Here is a 14627-nt window from a genome sequence, read left to right as displayed (position 1 = left end):
GCTGCTTGTGACGCGGCAGCCCAGTGTCCCCGTGTGAGCTGAGGGCTCTGGGAGCAGAGGCAGCCCTGCAGGGTGAGGGGCTCTCACCGGGAGTCGCAGTGAGCACCAGCGGGGTTGGGACGCTGAGCAAAGGACCTGGTGGACACTGGGTGGAGGTGGGGACCACGGGCTGGATTCTGAGCCCGTGCGATTTCCCCCTGGGGGTCCCAGAGGAGACTGGAAAGCCTGGAGGTTTTCCACAGTGACCGGGGAAGGGTCAGTAAGCTGTGGGTTTTAGCCTCCATTTCATCCTGGCCTAGCACAGGGCCGGATGGTGCAAATGCTAGTAAACCGTAACGCAGTGGACCCTTGAAAGATCACCATGGCCTGGATTTCACACACATCCTGGGGACGTAAAGAGAGACTCAGACGCAAGAGGCTGAGGGATTTACACGCCACACACAAGCTTGGGCCGGGTCAGTCATTCTTTAATGCCATGGAGGAAGGGGACCTGGCCTGGAGGGGACAGCTGAACCCAGAGAGGCAGTTATTTTTGGGTGGGATTCACCACCTTTCCCATGAAGAGGGGAGTCTTGGTGCTTTTATCGTAGATGATGAAGAAGAAGGGTCTGTTGTATTCGACTTCCGGGGGAATTGACATGGGGATGGCTTCCAGAAACGTGGCCCCCGTAGCTTCTGTCCCTTTCTCATCGATGGTCAGCACAGCCTTGTGCACCGCCTGCAAAGGGGAGAGCACAGAGGTCCCATCTGAACAGAGACAGGCTGCCGGTCCCCAGCCACGCCCGGGCGCAAGGTGTGAGGAGAGCCTTGCCGAGGGAGGGGCCCGCTCTGGCCTCTCTCATCGCCTGGGCTGTCCTCCCCTCCCTGCAGGAGACACACAAGCATGGCTCTCAAGGCTTGTGTCTGACGCGCGAGGGGACCCGCACCCCTTCCTGACCAGCCTCCTCAACGGCCCTGGGAAGGAACCCACCACCTCGGGAGGCGGATTTTCTTGTACTTTGTCTCCTTGGCTCCGCACTTGTTTGTAGACCAGATTCTAAACTCCTTGGGGACCAGGGCTTCGATGGGGACCTTCACACGCCTCATCCCCACCCAGGCACTCAGCTCACAGTCAGTCACTGAACTGCAGTTGTTTCTCTGGGCACCTGCAATTCTCCTGCGTAAATGGCATCTTTGGTCGAAATCACTCTGTAACTCACACTCAGTGATTCAGCGGTAGCTCCTGGTGTCACAGGCGCAGGGCCAAAGGTCCTTTGCCATCCCTGAGCCTAAGCCTCTCTCTGTAAATAGGGGTTTATCGGGACCCAAAGAAGGGAAGTCCCCGGCCAAGGATGAGACAGGGTGAGTGACACAACCTCAGAGGAGGTCCTTAAAGAAAATGCACCAAGCATGTGAGGCCACCTGTCCCCCTCCATCATCTGACCACATTGCAGTCTTGGTGGAGCGATGGCATTCCTCAGGGACCTCAGTCTGCAGGTGTGCCTGTGTCCCTCTGTCCCTTCCTCAGCCTCACCCTTGAGCTGCAGCCCCCGTGCACATTCTGACCTACAGAGGTCAAGGACACGCTCACCTTGGACAGCTTCAGAGGCACTTCCTCGGTGATCCCCGAGAGGTCAGCCCCGTTGCTGAAGACCTTGGTGATGCCCAGTTTACCCAGGAGAGTTTTCAGATCGTAGGTTCCAGAAATGGACAGTTTGGGCAAGTGTAAATTGGCAGAACTGTCACGATGGTTAGAAAATAAAAAAAATTCACAGAATTGAAAGCGTTTCCTTTTCTGGTTGCTCCTCCCACCTGGCGCCCTGTCCCCCTGCCCATGCAAGGATGTGAGGTCAGCCTTGGTCTATTCTACTGTAGTTCCTCTACACGTGGGGTCAGAGAATGCTAGAATCCCAGGGGTCCTCTTGTCCTGCAAAGCCTCTCAAATGCCACCTCCTCTGATGAGGCCTCCTGGAGGATCCAGGGTGTCCTCCGGAAGGACTGTGCACACTGCTTCCCTGCAGGGTTTGGTCACCCTTCAGACTGGGACTCCTCCGGGACCAGGATCCCAGAGGACCATGGGGCGTGGTGGCAGGTCCTGAGTGACATCTGTTCAGTGAATGATGAGTACTTCTCTGTATTTTTGTTTTATATTGTACATGAGAAAACAGCTCATCCGGGCATGGGCATATTTACAAATACAGAGACATGCACTAATTTGGGGCTCATGACGGTGACCGACCACACTCATCTAGTGACAGAGGATCCTGAACCAGTGTCAAACGTGTCCTGGAGTTTCCCGCTCTGGGCCTTTGCTTCTCAGGCCTCTCCGAGCAGGTTTCCCCCCTGTCTTGCCGTGGACTTTCTGTCCTGAAACTCCACACTCAACTGCCACCTTTGCCGGGAAGCCCACCTCTTCCTTCTGGGTTTGCCCACAACATGGGTTGGCGCTGCTCTCGCTGCATGGGGCACTGGCCACTGGGAAGGGGCAGTGTCCAGGCTGGGGAGGAAGTCCTGAGGGACAGGACTCACTCCTCACCCCCGGGCACCGTCCCTCCCATGGAGCCCGGCTGGCACTACCCGCACGGATGCTGGCCTCTGCTGGAGTCACAAGTTCACGCACAGTGTCACGGCCATGGGGCGTGGGTCTACCCCCGCCTCCCCCTTCAGGCTGGACCTCTTGTGGCAGCTCCTGGGCTGGCCTCTGGTTTGGGAAGTCACCTTGCGTATCTCTTTTCCAGGACCTTGGCGAGAAGCTCCTTGCTGAGCTGGTCCTCCAGATGCTGCAGTTTCCCCTGGTCGGGCAGGATGAAGACGGCGGTGGCGTTCCCCACGTAGTCCATCAGCAGTACCCAGCTGGTGAGCCTGTCGCAGTAGTAGAGGTCAAACATGCCCAGGCGGTTCATCATGGGCACCTTCACGGTGGTTTCCTCATCCACGTGGAAGTCCCTCTCTGTGGTGTGCTCTTCCTCAAAGGGCTTCTCCCATTTTCCTGGAGAGAAGGGACAGCGGACATCAGCCAGGGCTGGGAGAAGGTTTAATAACAGTGGTAGAATAAAGGAGCCCTGAGCCTCCTGGTGAGCTACTTCTCTCGGGGCCTCAGCTTCACCATCTATAAAATGGGGCTAAAATGAGCAATCAGTGTACAGAAAGGTATTCTGGGAGGATAATGCAAGACTGGAGTAGGGTCCAAAATTTCAATTTTGTAGAGGCTCATAAGTGGTAGAGGAAGGATTTGAACCTTGGTCCTTCTGACTCCAAAGGTGTCACTGTTTCCTCTACAATTGAGTTGTCAGAAGCGTGTTCCAGGAAATCCTATTTCCTCTGTACACTCTGCCGAAATTTGTTTTTCTGGCTCTCTATTTTGGGAGACATTGCGTATCATACACCCCTCCCAGATAGGGATTTACAATGCATATTAGGACATTTAAGGTTCTGAAAAGTCCTGCAGAGACGATGATACTTTGACTGTTTAATCCATAGTTCTCTAACCCTATATGATCACGGGAAGTTTTAGCGGTCATGTGTGGAAAATTGAATAACACGTGCAGAGATGCATGGCTATATCCTATTCTGCACTGCCAGGAAAGTTAAGAACTGAGTGTTTGAGAATATTTTGGGGGTGTTTCTGTTTCAGGCTGGTTGTGCAGCCTTACCTTTAAAGAATATGTAATTCACCAGAGCAAAAACTGTGTCTTGGTCAAGATCATCTACCAGATCCACAATTTTTCCTTGGCTTCCCTTCTTTACGTAATCGTTGATCTTTTTCTTGGCCTCTTCAGCATCCCTGAAGTTGATGGAGAAGGCTTCAGAGTGGTACAGGTTCTTGACATCCTCCAGAAACTTACTCACTAGCTTCGCGCTCTCGTTGATGAACAGGCCGTTGCCAGTGGTCAGCTGCAGCTTGTTGTCTGGCTGGTTGAGGGTGTGGAGAAGATGCTGGAAACCTTCGTGGATCTCAGCCTCTATTCTTGTAGTGAGGTTGAAATCTAGGCCCTCCAGGATCTCAGTGTGAGTGTCACCCTTGGTCCCCAGCGAGAGCATCGCAAAGGCTGTAGCGATGCTCACTGGGGAGAAGAAGATGTTGGTGGCATTGGACTCATGGGCCACTCGGCGGTACACGCTGAAGGCGAAGTCGACCAGATTGGGGGCGATCTTGTGGCAGGCTGCTTCCTGGCGGTGCTCACGATCCTGCTGGGATGCGTCTGTCTCCTGGACAGCGTGTCCCTGGAGACCCTCAGCCAATGAGACGGGGACCAGGCAGGACAGGCCTGCCAGCAGGAGGAGGCCCCACGTGATGGAGGATGCCATTGTCCTGCAACAGAGAGAAGGGTACCACACCCGGGTCAGGCCACACGACGAGCCCCTCGGCCACCGATTGACGCCATGTCAAAGCAAACACAGCTTATGGAGCATCTATGTGCCGAGCACTTTCCTACATCAGCACCATTGAAAGACTCAGAACAACAGCAAAGGCTTTATGGCGATTACCATACACCAAGTTCCATTCTAAGCACTTTACTGTCTTATCTCACTGCGTTCTGGTAACAGTCCTGTGAGGCAGGTCAGGCGACTATCCTGGGCTTACAGATGAGGAGACCAAGCTCCTAGAGGTTAAGTCACTTGTCCAAGGTTCCAGAGCGGTAAGGTAACAGGACCAGAATCACAGCCCCAGGTAGTCTGGGTCTGGAGTCCACGCTCTCGATGGTTCCACTAACATCTGCAATGACCCCGAGGTATAAGTGCCACAGCCCCTACTTTGCAAAAGAGGAAACTGAGGCACAGGAAGTAGATGATTGCCCAGGAAGCGGGCCAGATCGGGCTCAGGGATGATTGGACCTGGAACAGCCCTAGGAGGGATTCCGCTGAACCCTGGTTTTTAATGGACAGAGAGGCTGCTGCCCTGAGTGGGAAGGATCTTGCCCAGTGACACGCAATCAGAACACAGGAGAGCTGTGAGGGAACCCAGATGGGAGGCCCTTAATACTCACAGTGAACCTCAGCCCCTAGTAGATTTTCCTGAGCTAGAGGGCGGCCCTCAGAGTGAGTCCATGGCCTCAGATGCGGGAATGGGCTGCAGTCAGCTTAGCTCCTTACCTCGCTCGCCACCTGTGTCCCAGCTCTGCGCTCAGCGTGGACGTGGGTGTTAGAGGTCTGGTTCCTCCAGTCAAGTGGGGTTTCTTTGGCGGGGCAGGGCTGAGGTGGGGTGGGTAAGATTCGAAAAAGCATCCCTTTTCTGTTCAGACAGACCTGGGATCTAATCCGGGTCTCTGTCACTACCAGCTGTGTGACCTTGGCCGAGTCATTTAGTCTCTCTGGCCCTCATTGTGTCACATGTAGAAAGTAAGATTGTTGGGAGAACTTAGTGAAATAAGTCTAGACACCGAGCCTTACACTGAAGGCATCTGAGAGAGATTACATTGAGGGGAAGCTGGTAGGGGTGCAAACTAGAAGGCTTCCGAGGGTGGCTGGGAGGGAGATGAGCTCCATGGCTGGGGGGGGAGACAATAGGGAACGGCAAAACTTGTGGCTGACCCAGGAAGGTCAGGCTCTATCTAGTGACAGTCAAAGTCACTGTCACCCGCAGCAACGCGGGGCCAGTTCTGCCCCACGGAGCTCCCTCTACTGCATATAGATCCCAGCCTTGGGCCACTAGGCTGCGACCTCCTAAGTACAACCTGCTCTCTTCCCAGATGGAGAAACTGAGGTCCAAGCAGAGGAGAAGGGTGCGTCTGCTGCTAGCTATCAGTCATATAACTAAAACCGTCATTTTAATAAAATACAAAGACAAAGGAGCCCTTGAACTTGGCACATGAGAACCTGAGGGGGAAAAGCTGGAAATAAGGAATGCTGGGTTTCATCTATCCCTTGGACTTTTAAAAGTTTCCTTCCAATGAAACAACACGATGAAGCACAAAACTGGCTTCTTTCCACCACCTTTCTTTCTGGCCTTCAAACCTCTAACTTATCCAAATAGAGCAGACCACGCATTACGTAACACTTGTTTATATTTTTCTTAAACTAGCCAGTGGTTTTAGAGCTTATGATCGTGCTAAGATTAGTTCTGTATATTTCCATCGCCCTTGGATTTCTCTCTACAACTCCACTGGATTTTGCTGTGGTCCTTCATGGTTCGTGGAAACTCCCCATCTTTGCAGGGCGCAGAGATCATGAGGGATTTGGGCTTCTGCAGGGTGGGGACAGTAAATATGCTGAGTGGTCTCAGGGCCAGAGGCCGTGGCTTCTAGTCCTGACAGGGCTACTTCTGTCCACTTGGCCTTGGGCAAGCATCTTCGTGTCCTGGGGCCTCATTCTCACCAGCTGTATAAATCGAGGCAGGGGGGGATCTAAATGAGGTCCCTGTGTACCAACGCTGGATTTTTAATTAGAGGGGTATCTGGCTTGGACTGATACAACATGGACTGAGACTTTCCATGGGGGATGGGATGCGGTGCCCTTCCGCTGAGAGGGCTGCTGGCCTTAAGAAGGTAACAAGGCTGGTGTGGAGCTGCAGCTGGGGTGAGCACATCCCTGGCTCCCACCCAGTCCATCTGCCAGGGGGTTACATCACCTACTCTGGCTTCCTCCTTTCACAGTAAACGGCCTGAGACTAGGAAAGGGTCAGGGCCTTGCCCAGGCCACACAGTGAGTCAGCGATAAAGCTGGCTTGAGCAAGCCTTGGTTTTCCCACCACTCGAACTACAGATGGGACAGTATGTCACCAGGTCTCAGACCCTGTAAATGTCAGCGTTAGGTCCTGAGGACTCTGACGTTAACCTTGAGCCCCTGTTGGCCTCATTTTGCCTCTCAGTCTGTTCCTTACAACTTCGGGGGCCTAAGACTTCTCTCTCCTCACCCTTCTATCAAAAGCAGCACCCCACACCCCCCAAATTCTAGTGCGGGAACCAAATGGAGATGAGAACGTAAATGATGACGTGCCCAGAGGTGTAGGGACCACATTTTAAACCAATAGAATGAAGATGTCACAGTGACACTTCTGGAATCAGGGGCAGGTCAGGGAGAGTAAAGTGAGCTGTCCCTTTGCCTAATCTCATGCCGTTTCCCTCAGGACATAAAATGAGTGACCAAGAGCAACCTAGTGGGGTCCAGGGAAGCGACTGTGGCCTAAGGTCACAATCTGTTGACATCTGGCACTAAATAAGCCCAGGTGTGACCCAGCCCCGCCACTTACGGGCAAGTGGCCTTGGGCAAGTGACTTCACTTCTTTGAGCCTCGGCTTCCTGTAAAGTGGAGAAAAGAATCTCTTGAAGGGCAGACGTGAGGAACGAACAAGGTGATGGGTGGGCGGGCGCCGAGCGGGTGTGGAAAGCCTCCCCGTACCTGCGCACAGGTAGGATTCAGGCTTGAGAACTGGCAGATCTCTTCCTGGCCGGTTGGCACGCTACCCAGGACCAGAAAGGGGAATGCTGATGAGCAAAGAAGGGCCTCTGAGTTTGGGGTATGTTCAATTCAGTCCTCCAAGCAAATGGTATTTACCATCAGCCGCCTCCTTATCACCACACTGAGTAAACAGCAGGCCTTCCTTATTATTTCTTCATTTGATTTCTTCATTTTATAGATGGAGAAATTGAGGACTACAGAAGTTAAGTGAATTACTGAAAATCACAGAGCTGGTTGCTTACAGAACTGAATTTTTTTTTTTTTTTGGCCACACCGCGCGGCCTGCGGGATCTTAGTTCCCGCGCCCCCCTGCAGTGGAAGCACGGAGTCTTAACCACTGGACCGCCAGGGAAGTCCCTACAGAACTGAATTTAATCCTAGGTATTTCGACTTCTGAGTCTGGCATTTAACCCTTCTCTGTGTATACAGCTGAAGGCAGAGGCCTCGGAACAGAAAACTCAGAGGTGGGCTGGCTAAAGGAAGAGGGGCAACATCGCTTTGTGGCTAAGATCAGGGGCGACGAGGCCAGAATGCCCAAGTTCAATTCACTATCAGCTGTGTGACCTTGGACACGTTACTCAGCCTCTCTGAACCTCAGTTTCCCAGAGATGATAAGGGTGTACTTACCCCATGGAGCTATTATGCAAATGAAATAGGTGCAAAGTGCCAAGAACTGCCCGGCACGCAGTCAGCTCTCAGGAGGCATCAGTCGTTACTGATACTGTGAAACTTTCAGAGCGCTCTCGGGGAGTCTGATTGCCTTGGCCTTGGTCATCTCTGTAGGCCCCATCTCCCAAAACCAATGGTGGAAAAATCATATCGCTTCCTAAACTTCAGGGATCAAGGCTAGTGGGAGTGGGGTGGGGTCAGGAGGGCAAGGGTTATCTATCCTTTGACCAAAAGGACAGAGAGGTTGAGCAACTTTCTAGGGTCACCCAGCATGAGAGGGGGCTCAAGGCCAGCCCAGGCTTCCCATTCCCCAGCTGGTGCCTGAGGCCAGAGGGAACCATGTTGGCAGTGGACCTGGGGTCCGGAGCGGGGATTCTGGAACGAGGCGGCCTGAGCTTGAGCTCACATGGTGTGTGATTGGGAACAAGGGATGAGCCTCCCTGTCCCAGATGTCCTCGTCTGTAAAAGGGGAGCGCCATGGTAAACACTTCAGAAGATGGCCGTGGGGCTTCAGCAGAAGCTGCCTGGCCAGAGCGAGGGCTCAGGAATACAGCTCAAAGCCCCCCGATGATGGTGCCCGTCCCCAGCTTCCCAGCTTCTGCTGCGTACGAGGACGCCCAGAGGCCCACAGTGCACAGGGGGGCCCAATTTGGTACCTCCAGGCTGAGACCTGGTGCGGTCCTGTTCTGGGCATTTCGGGAGAGGATGGAGGCCTGGGGAGCAGCTGAAACTCTGGGCTTCTGGTCTGGCTTGGCCCCCCTACCAGGTCCCTGCGTGAGCCTGGGCTTCTCACTGTCTCCCTCTGAGCCTTATTTTTCTCATCTGTAGAAGCGGAAAAAGAGACACACCCGAGCAGTAGGGGAGGTGCTGAGACCTACAGAAGACAACCTACGGGAAAGACACAGAAGCTGTGCAGCAGAAACGTACTCCTTCCTCGGTCTCGGGACGCCAGAGCCAGCCCCCCGTTTCCACTTCTGCCCACAGAGGGCCAGTTTAATCACCGGGAGGTATTGGGGAGGCCCTGGACAGGCTTGGGGAGCAGGAAAGGACCCCCAGGGCTGCTGTTACTATGACAACAGGAGGCCAAGCCCCAGCCCTCTCCATCCTCCCTGCAGCCCCAGGGCCTTTCCCGGGTCGCGCAGGGACCCGGAGGCCTCTCTGGAGGCTCTTGCCAGCGGAAGGCATACTTACGATTCACTGTCCCAGGTCGGGGCTGGTGACCACAGCTGGGGAGACAGAGCCCTGTCCTTGCCTGTATTTAAGCAGTGGATCCAGAGGGACGATGTGGGAGGCTGCTGGTGAATATTAACCAAGGTCACCCCAGTTATCAGAGGAGTAAACAGGGACTAAGCTCACTGACTCGACACTGAGCCCCTGCCCATGCCGCCTGTCTGTGCTCCTCCTGGGCGGCGTGCGGCCCTCTGTTCCATATACCAAAGGGAGTCTTTGTGCCCAGCTCATAAACGACAGCATCTGTCTCCAAGCTGGGGTGGCATGTGACTCACGCCCTTCGGGATGGCATGACTCTGCTGGCCGGTGCTCCCACTGGGCAGTTCTCAGTGGCTGCCCCACTGGTAGCAAGAGCTACCATTTAGAGAGTCACCTTGAAATGCCCACTGCTGAAGATGCAGGGGGTGAAGTAGGTGATGAGTCCAATTGGCAGATGGGGAAACTGAGGCCCAGGGTGAAAGGCTGCTCATCCACCCAAAGTCACCAAGCCAGATACAAAACCTCTCTCGACTTCCCTGGAAAGAAAATGGGGCTTAACCGCTGTTGACACAGCCGCTTAAGGCTGGTCTGGGTGGCCGTGGGCAGAGGCCAGGAGTCAGAGAGTCAATCTACGAAGAGCTGTGCAGCCTCAGGCAAGCTGCTTCACCTCTCTGAGCCACGAGGTATTTTTGTTTGCAGCGTAGGGCTTTGGAGGTCCCACTTCCTGGCACAGTTGTCAGTGATACACAAGATCACTTATGTAAAGCACCAAGCACGCACTAGGCTCTTGATTTTGGTCTGCACAGCCCTCTGTTCAGACCTTCTCTCCAGGCTTCTCCGGGCAGGAAGAGGCTCAGTTCCTGGCCAGCCTCAGGCCCATGTCTGTTTCCACTGGATGCGGCTCCCGGCAGACTAATGCGATCCACAGGCTGTTTGAATTTTCCTTGGGGCTGTTGCTCCGTGCGGGAGCTACTGCAGGCTTTTCGGGGCACTGGGGGTGCTTGGAGGTGTTGATGCAGGGTTGAGGCCAGTGCGGCCCTACTTGACCCTGATCCATTTAAAAACCCAAGGCGGTTGGCCTCACACTGTGTGCACCGCCCCACGCCCCCTTGGCACGCAGTGGATACTTATTTGTTGAGTCAGTGGACAAGCACGTCTTTGTCCTTCTCTCATTCCCCCGGTCCCAGCTGTGGGACTCCGCCAGGTGAATAGCCTGTAGGCTCCTCTAGCTCACAGGGTCAGACCAGGGAACCCAGGGCCCCCATTCATTGGCTGTGTGATCTCAGGCAAGCTGTTTAACCTCCCCGTGCCTCAGTTTCCCCATCTGTAAAATGGGGATGGTGACAGTTCCTACCTCGCTGGGCTGCTGCAAAGATTAAATGCAGCAGTTTCAGGTAAGCTCAGGGCCCAGTGTTGGGGGTGCACGGTGAGCCCCCCGTGATGTTGTCATCCCCATGACAGTGGGTCTCGCGGGTGTCATTCTGGGTGGGCGGCTGGGGGGGAGCTATCCAGGAGCTTCCTCCTAGGACTCCTTCATTCAGTACTGTCAGTACCCCCTGTGAGGGGAGTATGTACCACCCCTCATATAGAAGCAGAAATTAGCTCAGGAAGGGGTGGACTTCCCGCTCCCATACCTCCCGACTCCCCGGTTCCACAGTCTGGCTTCAGAACTCTGACTCTTTCCCCTGAGCTGGCTGAAAGGCCATCTCCCCCAGGGCACTACATCTGCCCACAGCTTGGAGACCTAGGGTGTGGTGAGGTGAGGCCTGCCCTCCATACCTTCTGGGCATTTCTTCCCCTCTCCATGCCTCAGTTTCCCCATCTGTGCAATGGCCTTCCGCCACGCCCGGCTGCCCCTCCCGGCTCTCGCACTGAATGGGCGAAGGCAAGCACCCAGGCTGTCGCCAGGCGCGACAACCCTTTCAGCCCGGTGGCTTGGGGCTGGTGGGAAGGTGCCGCCCCCTCTCCAACCCCCCTACCTTCAATTCCCAGTTCCTGCAGCGGAAGGAACTCCTCCTTCCCCTGGGGCTCCTGGCTGCAGTGTGCAGGCTGTATGTCCCCGAGCGCAGCGCCCGGGCTCTGCCAGCACAGGAGGAAGAAAGCTCTCGGTGGCCCAGGCAGCAGGTCCGGGAGGGGCGGGGACCTGGGGCAGGAAGCTGCCTTGCACAAAACTGCCAGGAGCCGGGCAGATGACAGACTGCCCTTCACGGCCCAGGCAGTCCTGTGTGTCACCTGCTGTGCCTGATGTGTCTGGCTGTGTGACCCAGGGTCACCCCGTTTCTTTGAGCCTCTGTAGGCAGGCTGGTAGCACCTGCCAGAAAAGATTAACGGAGATGACAGATGTCATCCTTTGGCCCAGAGCCTGGCGTCAGGGTCCTGGCAGGTTTCCAGGGCCGCCTGTAGAGGGACGAGGCCTGAGCCACCTCTGAAATGCACAAGAAGAGCCCCGCAGAGATTGAGACAGGACCGTGTGTGGGGGGGAGGTGTGCGTCACAGACCCTGGCTGTGGGACGAAAAGGTGCAGGACGTCGGGGGGACTGGGCACTTGGAGGCGGAGTGAAGAAAGAGCAGTGGGGTGGAGAGTGGGAGAAAGTGGGGCTCGGGGTTGGGACCTATCCCTTCTGAGGCAAGGACTCCACGCTCAGTCCTTCTTGTCTCCCCATCCTCCCACTCCCCTCCCCCCTAGTATTTCATGCTGCGGAGAGCTCCTCTAGACTGGCGTCCTGGGAAGGAGGGGTGGGATGATCTGGAAAAATGGGCAAGGACAGAATGCCCAGGGTGGGGGGCACCCAGTGGCCATTCTCCAGGACCTGAACCACAAGCCAAGGTGGAGGAAGTCCTGTCCACTTGGTTACTTCTGGAATTGTCCATTGTAACATCTGGACTGATCCCTGGGACTAAATATATCCTAGGAAGATGCTGTGGGCTGGCTGTGAAAAAGGGGTGTCTGGGAAGACCCTATCCCCGCATTGGCCTGCCGAGAGATGAGAGAGGGATGGAGAGAAGCACAAGAGCTGAGGTGTGGGGTCTGCAGCAAGAAGGGAATGAAAGGGAAGGGTGTGCGAGGGGCCCGGGGCAAAGCAGATCAAGGACCAGAGGCCCTGACTGGTCCAGAGAGCGATAGTGAACTTCAGGGATGTTACACCTGTTGGTAGAGTTCCCCAGAAAGTGCGGAAACCAGCCTGTACTGACTGCCCCAGGCACACACACTGACATGTCACATGTATGTCCACAGTCAGATCCCCCCATACTCACTATGGGAGCCCCCCTCCAGGCACCAGCTCCCTTTTTCAGGAGGCAGGGTGGCTCAGTGGTTCAGGCATGGGCTCAGGGTCTGAGCATCTGGGTTCGACCCTTCACTCCACCATTCTCTCTGGGAGATCTTAGCCATTTAACCTCTCTCTGCCTCCGTTTCCTCATCTGTGAGATGGACGGTAAGCATTCTATCAGGATTGTGAAGAGCCAGTGAGATGATAGTACATAAGACTGAGGGTGGCCTCAGGCGCAGAGGCCCTAAGTCAATGCCAGCTACTTCTGAGCTTCGATTTCCTGATTCAGATGGGTCCCAGTGGCTGAGCAGGAGAAAGACTTGGACAGCAGCACATTTGTCCAGGGATACCTCTTCAGATTCAAGCTTCTGCTTATCCCCAAAGGCTACCAGTCCCCTCTCCTGGGGGCTGGGCTCATTTTGCTTCCTGAGGGCACAGAGCCAGGTGTGGTTAGTGTCTTTCTGAGCACCTGTGACGGGCAGCGGGCCGAGTTGGATGAGGGGTGGTTGGAGCTGGGGTGGGGGGACTTGGACTCAGGGGAGGACCTCGTTTCAGCTCTCCCAGCCTCAGTTTCCTCCTCTGTAAAATGGGCACACTAAGAGCCTCTTTTTTCATATAGTTGTTGTGAGGCTTAAATGTAGGGATGCTAGGTGAGGTGTTTGATATCAGGCCTGCTCTGTTAGCATAACTGGCACTGTGTCTGTCTTCTCATAACTTGGTTAAATTAGTAAGGTTAGCTGCATGGTCCAGGTTTTTGAGTCCAGGAAATCGACTGAGTTTGCATCATTAGTTTGTCTCCTCCTAGCATCTTGCAAGTCTACCAACTTGCAACACCCTGGTGGACCCTTTTTCCTTCTGTGCACAACCTCTAGGGCTGCTTCCTGTGCACGGTTCAATTCTTGCTTTTTCTGGAACTATTTGACTTACTCACAGCTTCTTGTTTCACTCTTCATCCTTACCTGGAGAAAAAGAAGGCAACTCCACGCACTGTAAATGACAATAAGGTTACTAGAAGGAATAAAACACCCAGCTATTACCTCCTCCCCTACTTGTTAAAATTAGTAAAAGTAATGTTTTTATTCTCACTATTTTTTTCTACACTTTATTTCAACTTTACCCTTTTGAATGTATGGACTATTATGGCCTTTATGGACTTTCAGCTTTTAGGAGGCTCAACCCATGCTGTTTAACGATGATTAGTATTTCCTTTTGGACAGTCAAGTGGTCACATTTTGGCCGCTAGGAGTCCCTTTAATTTATCTTTTTTCTCTTTTCAGCAGCCCTTGCTGATATCTCAGAAAGCACACACTTGTTTTCTAGCAGTGACACCACGTCCCAGACCCATCTTCTTTTTCTTCTGCCCCAAGACATGGTGTCAGCGACCCTCTCTGGGACAGGAAGACAGCAGGGGTGGCAAAGGTCCTTCTGGGCACCACAGGGAGGGCCGGATGTGCAGGAGACCTTGAAGGACTTTGGGACTTGTTTTGCAGAAGTATAAACCCTGAGTGGGTGTCTCAGATAACAGAGAGCAATAGGGCTCTTCCAACTTGCCCAACATAGACCTTGGGTTGCAATGGTTCGATTTACCTTGTTGCCTTCTATCCTGTTGACTTTAAACATTTCTGTTTGCTTGGTTTTCATGAGTCTCTTACTGCTTTCATGTTACAATACAACCCCCCAAACTAACTCCAATGTGTGGTCTGTCACTACCTACATCACATCATAGCTGATCCTTTGTGAGCGCTTACTACCTTCCAGGCTCTGTTTTAATCCTGAGTGGTGGGTACCATTAATATTCCCTTAGTACAGATGAGGAAACTGAGGCACAGTTACCGTGATGCTGACAATGAAACCCCTCAGCCTCGCTCCCTCCTCTGTGTCTGTTCATTTGTTCATGTAACTCACTAAGTATTACGTATTGATCACCTATTGGCTCAGAGTTTGTGAAGGTGAAAAGATGTGGTCTCAATTGCTCAGAAACTCATAGCCTGGTGGAGGCCCAAGCCCCTGGGAACCACAGAGGCCCTTTCAGATGTCCCGGTGAGGGAGAGGTGGAGATGGGGCATGGGTGTGAGAGAGAAACAGGAGGCAGGAGCAACAGAT

General features: G+C 54.0%; 1 protein-coding gene across 1 annotated transcript; it reads right to left on the bottom strand.

The window, feature by feature from the left end:
- Nucleotides 1-450: 450 nt before the first annotated feature.
- SERPINA1 (serpin family A member 1) lies at nt 451-11324 on the bottom strand. Its single transcript, XM_060165665.1, has 5 exons — nt 11235-11324; nt 3633-4291; nt 2698-2968; nt 1571-1718; nt 451-718 (listed from the first exon to the last, which is right to left on the bottom strand). The coding sequence occupies exons 2-5, from the start codon at nt 4285-4287 to the stop codon at nt 527-529; spliced, it is 1266 nt and encodes a 421-aa protein (XP_060021648.1). The 5' UTR covers nt 4288-4291; nt 11235-11324; the 3' UTR covers nt 451-526.
- Nucleotides 11325-14627: the final 3303 nt, after the last annotated feature.

Source organism: Lagenorhynchus albirostris, chromosome 1, assembly GCF_949774975.1.
Source record: "Lagenorhynchus albirostris chromosome 1, mLagAlb1.1, whole genome shotgun sequence".
NCBI lineage: Eukaryota > Metazoa > Chordata > Mammalia > Artiodactyla > Delphinidae > Lagenorhynchus > Lagenorhynchus albirostris.
Note: the sequence above shows the minus strand (reverse complement) of the source record. Positions and strands in the feature narration are given on the sequence as shown.

What these genes read in the sequence shown, in the direction of transcription:
- SERPINA1 (XM_060165665.1), bottom strand. Translation starts at nt 4,287, where the DNA reads ATGGCATCCTCCATCACGTGGGGCCTCCTCCTGCTGGCAGGCCTGTCC. An exon ending in GAATTACATATTCTTTAAAG is followed by an intron (nt 2,969 to 3,632) that starts GTAAGGCTGCAC and finishes CCTTCTCTCCAG; the next exon opens with GAAAATGGGAGAAGCCCTTT. An exon ending in TGCCTCTGAAGCTGTCCAAG is followed by an intron (nt 719 to 1,570) that starts GTGAGCGTGTCC and finishes TCCCCTTTGCAG; the next exon opens with GCGGTGCACAAGGCTGTGCT.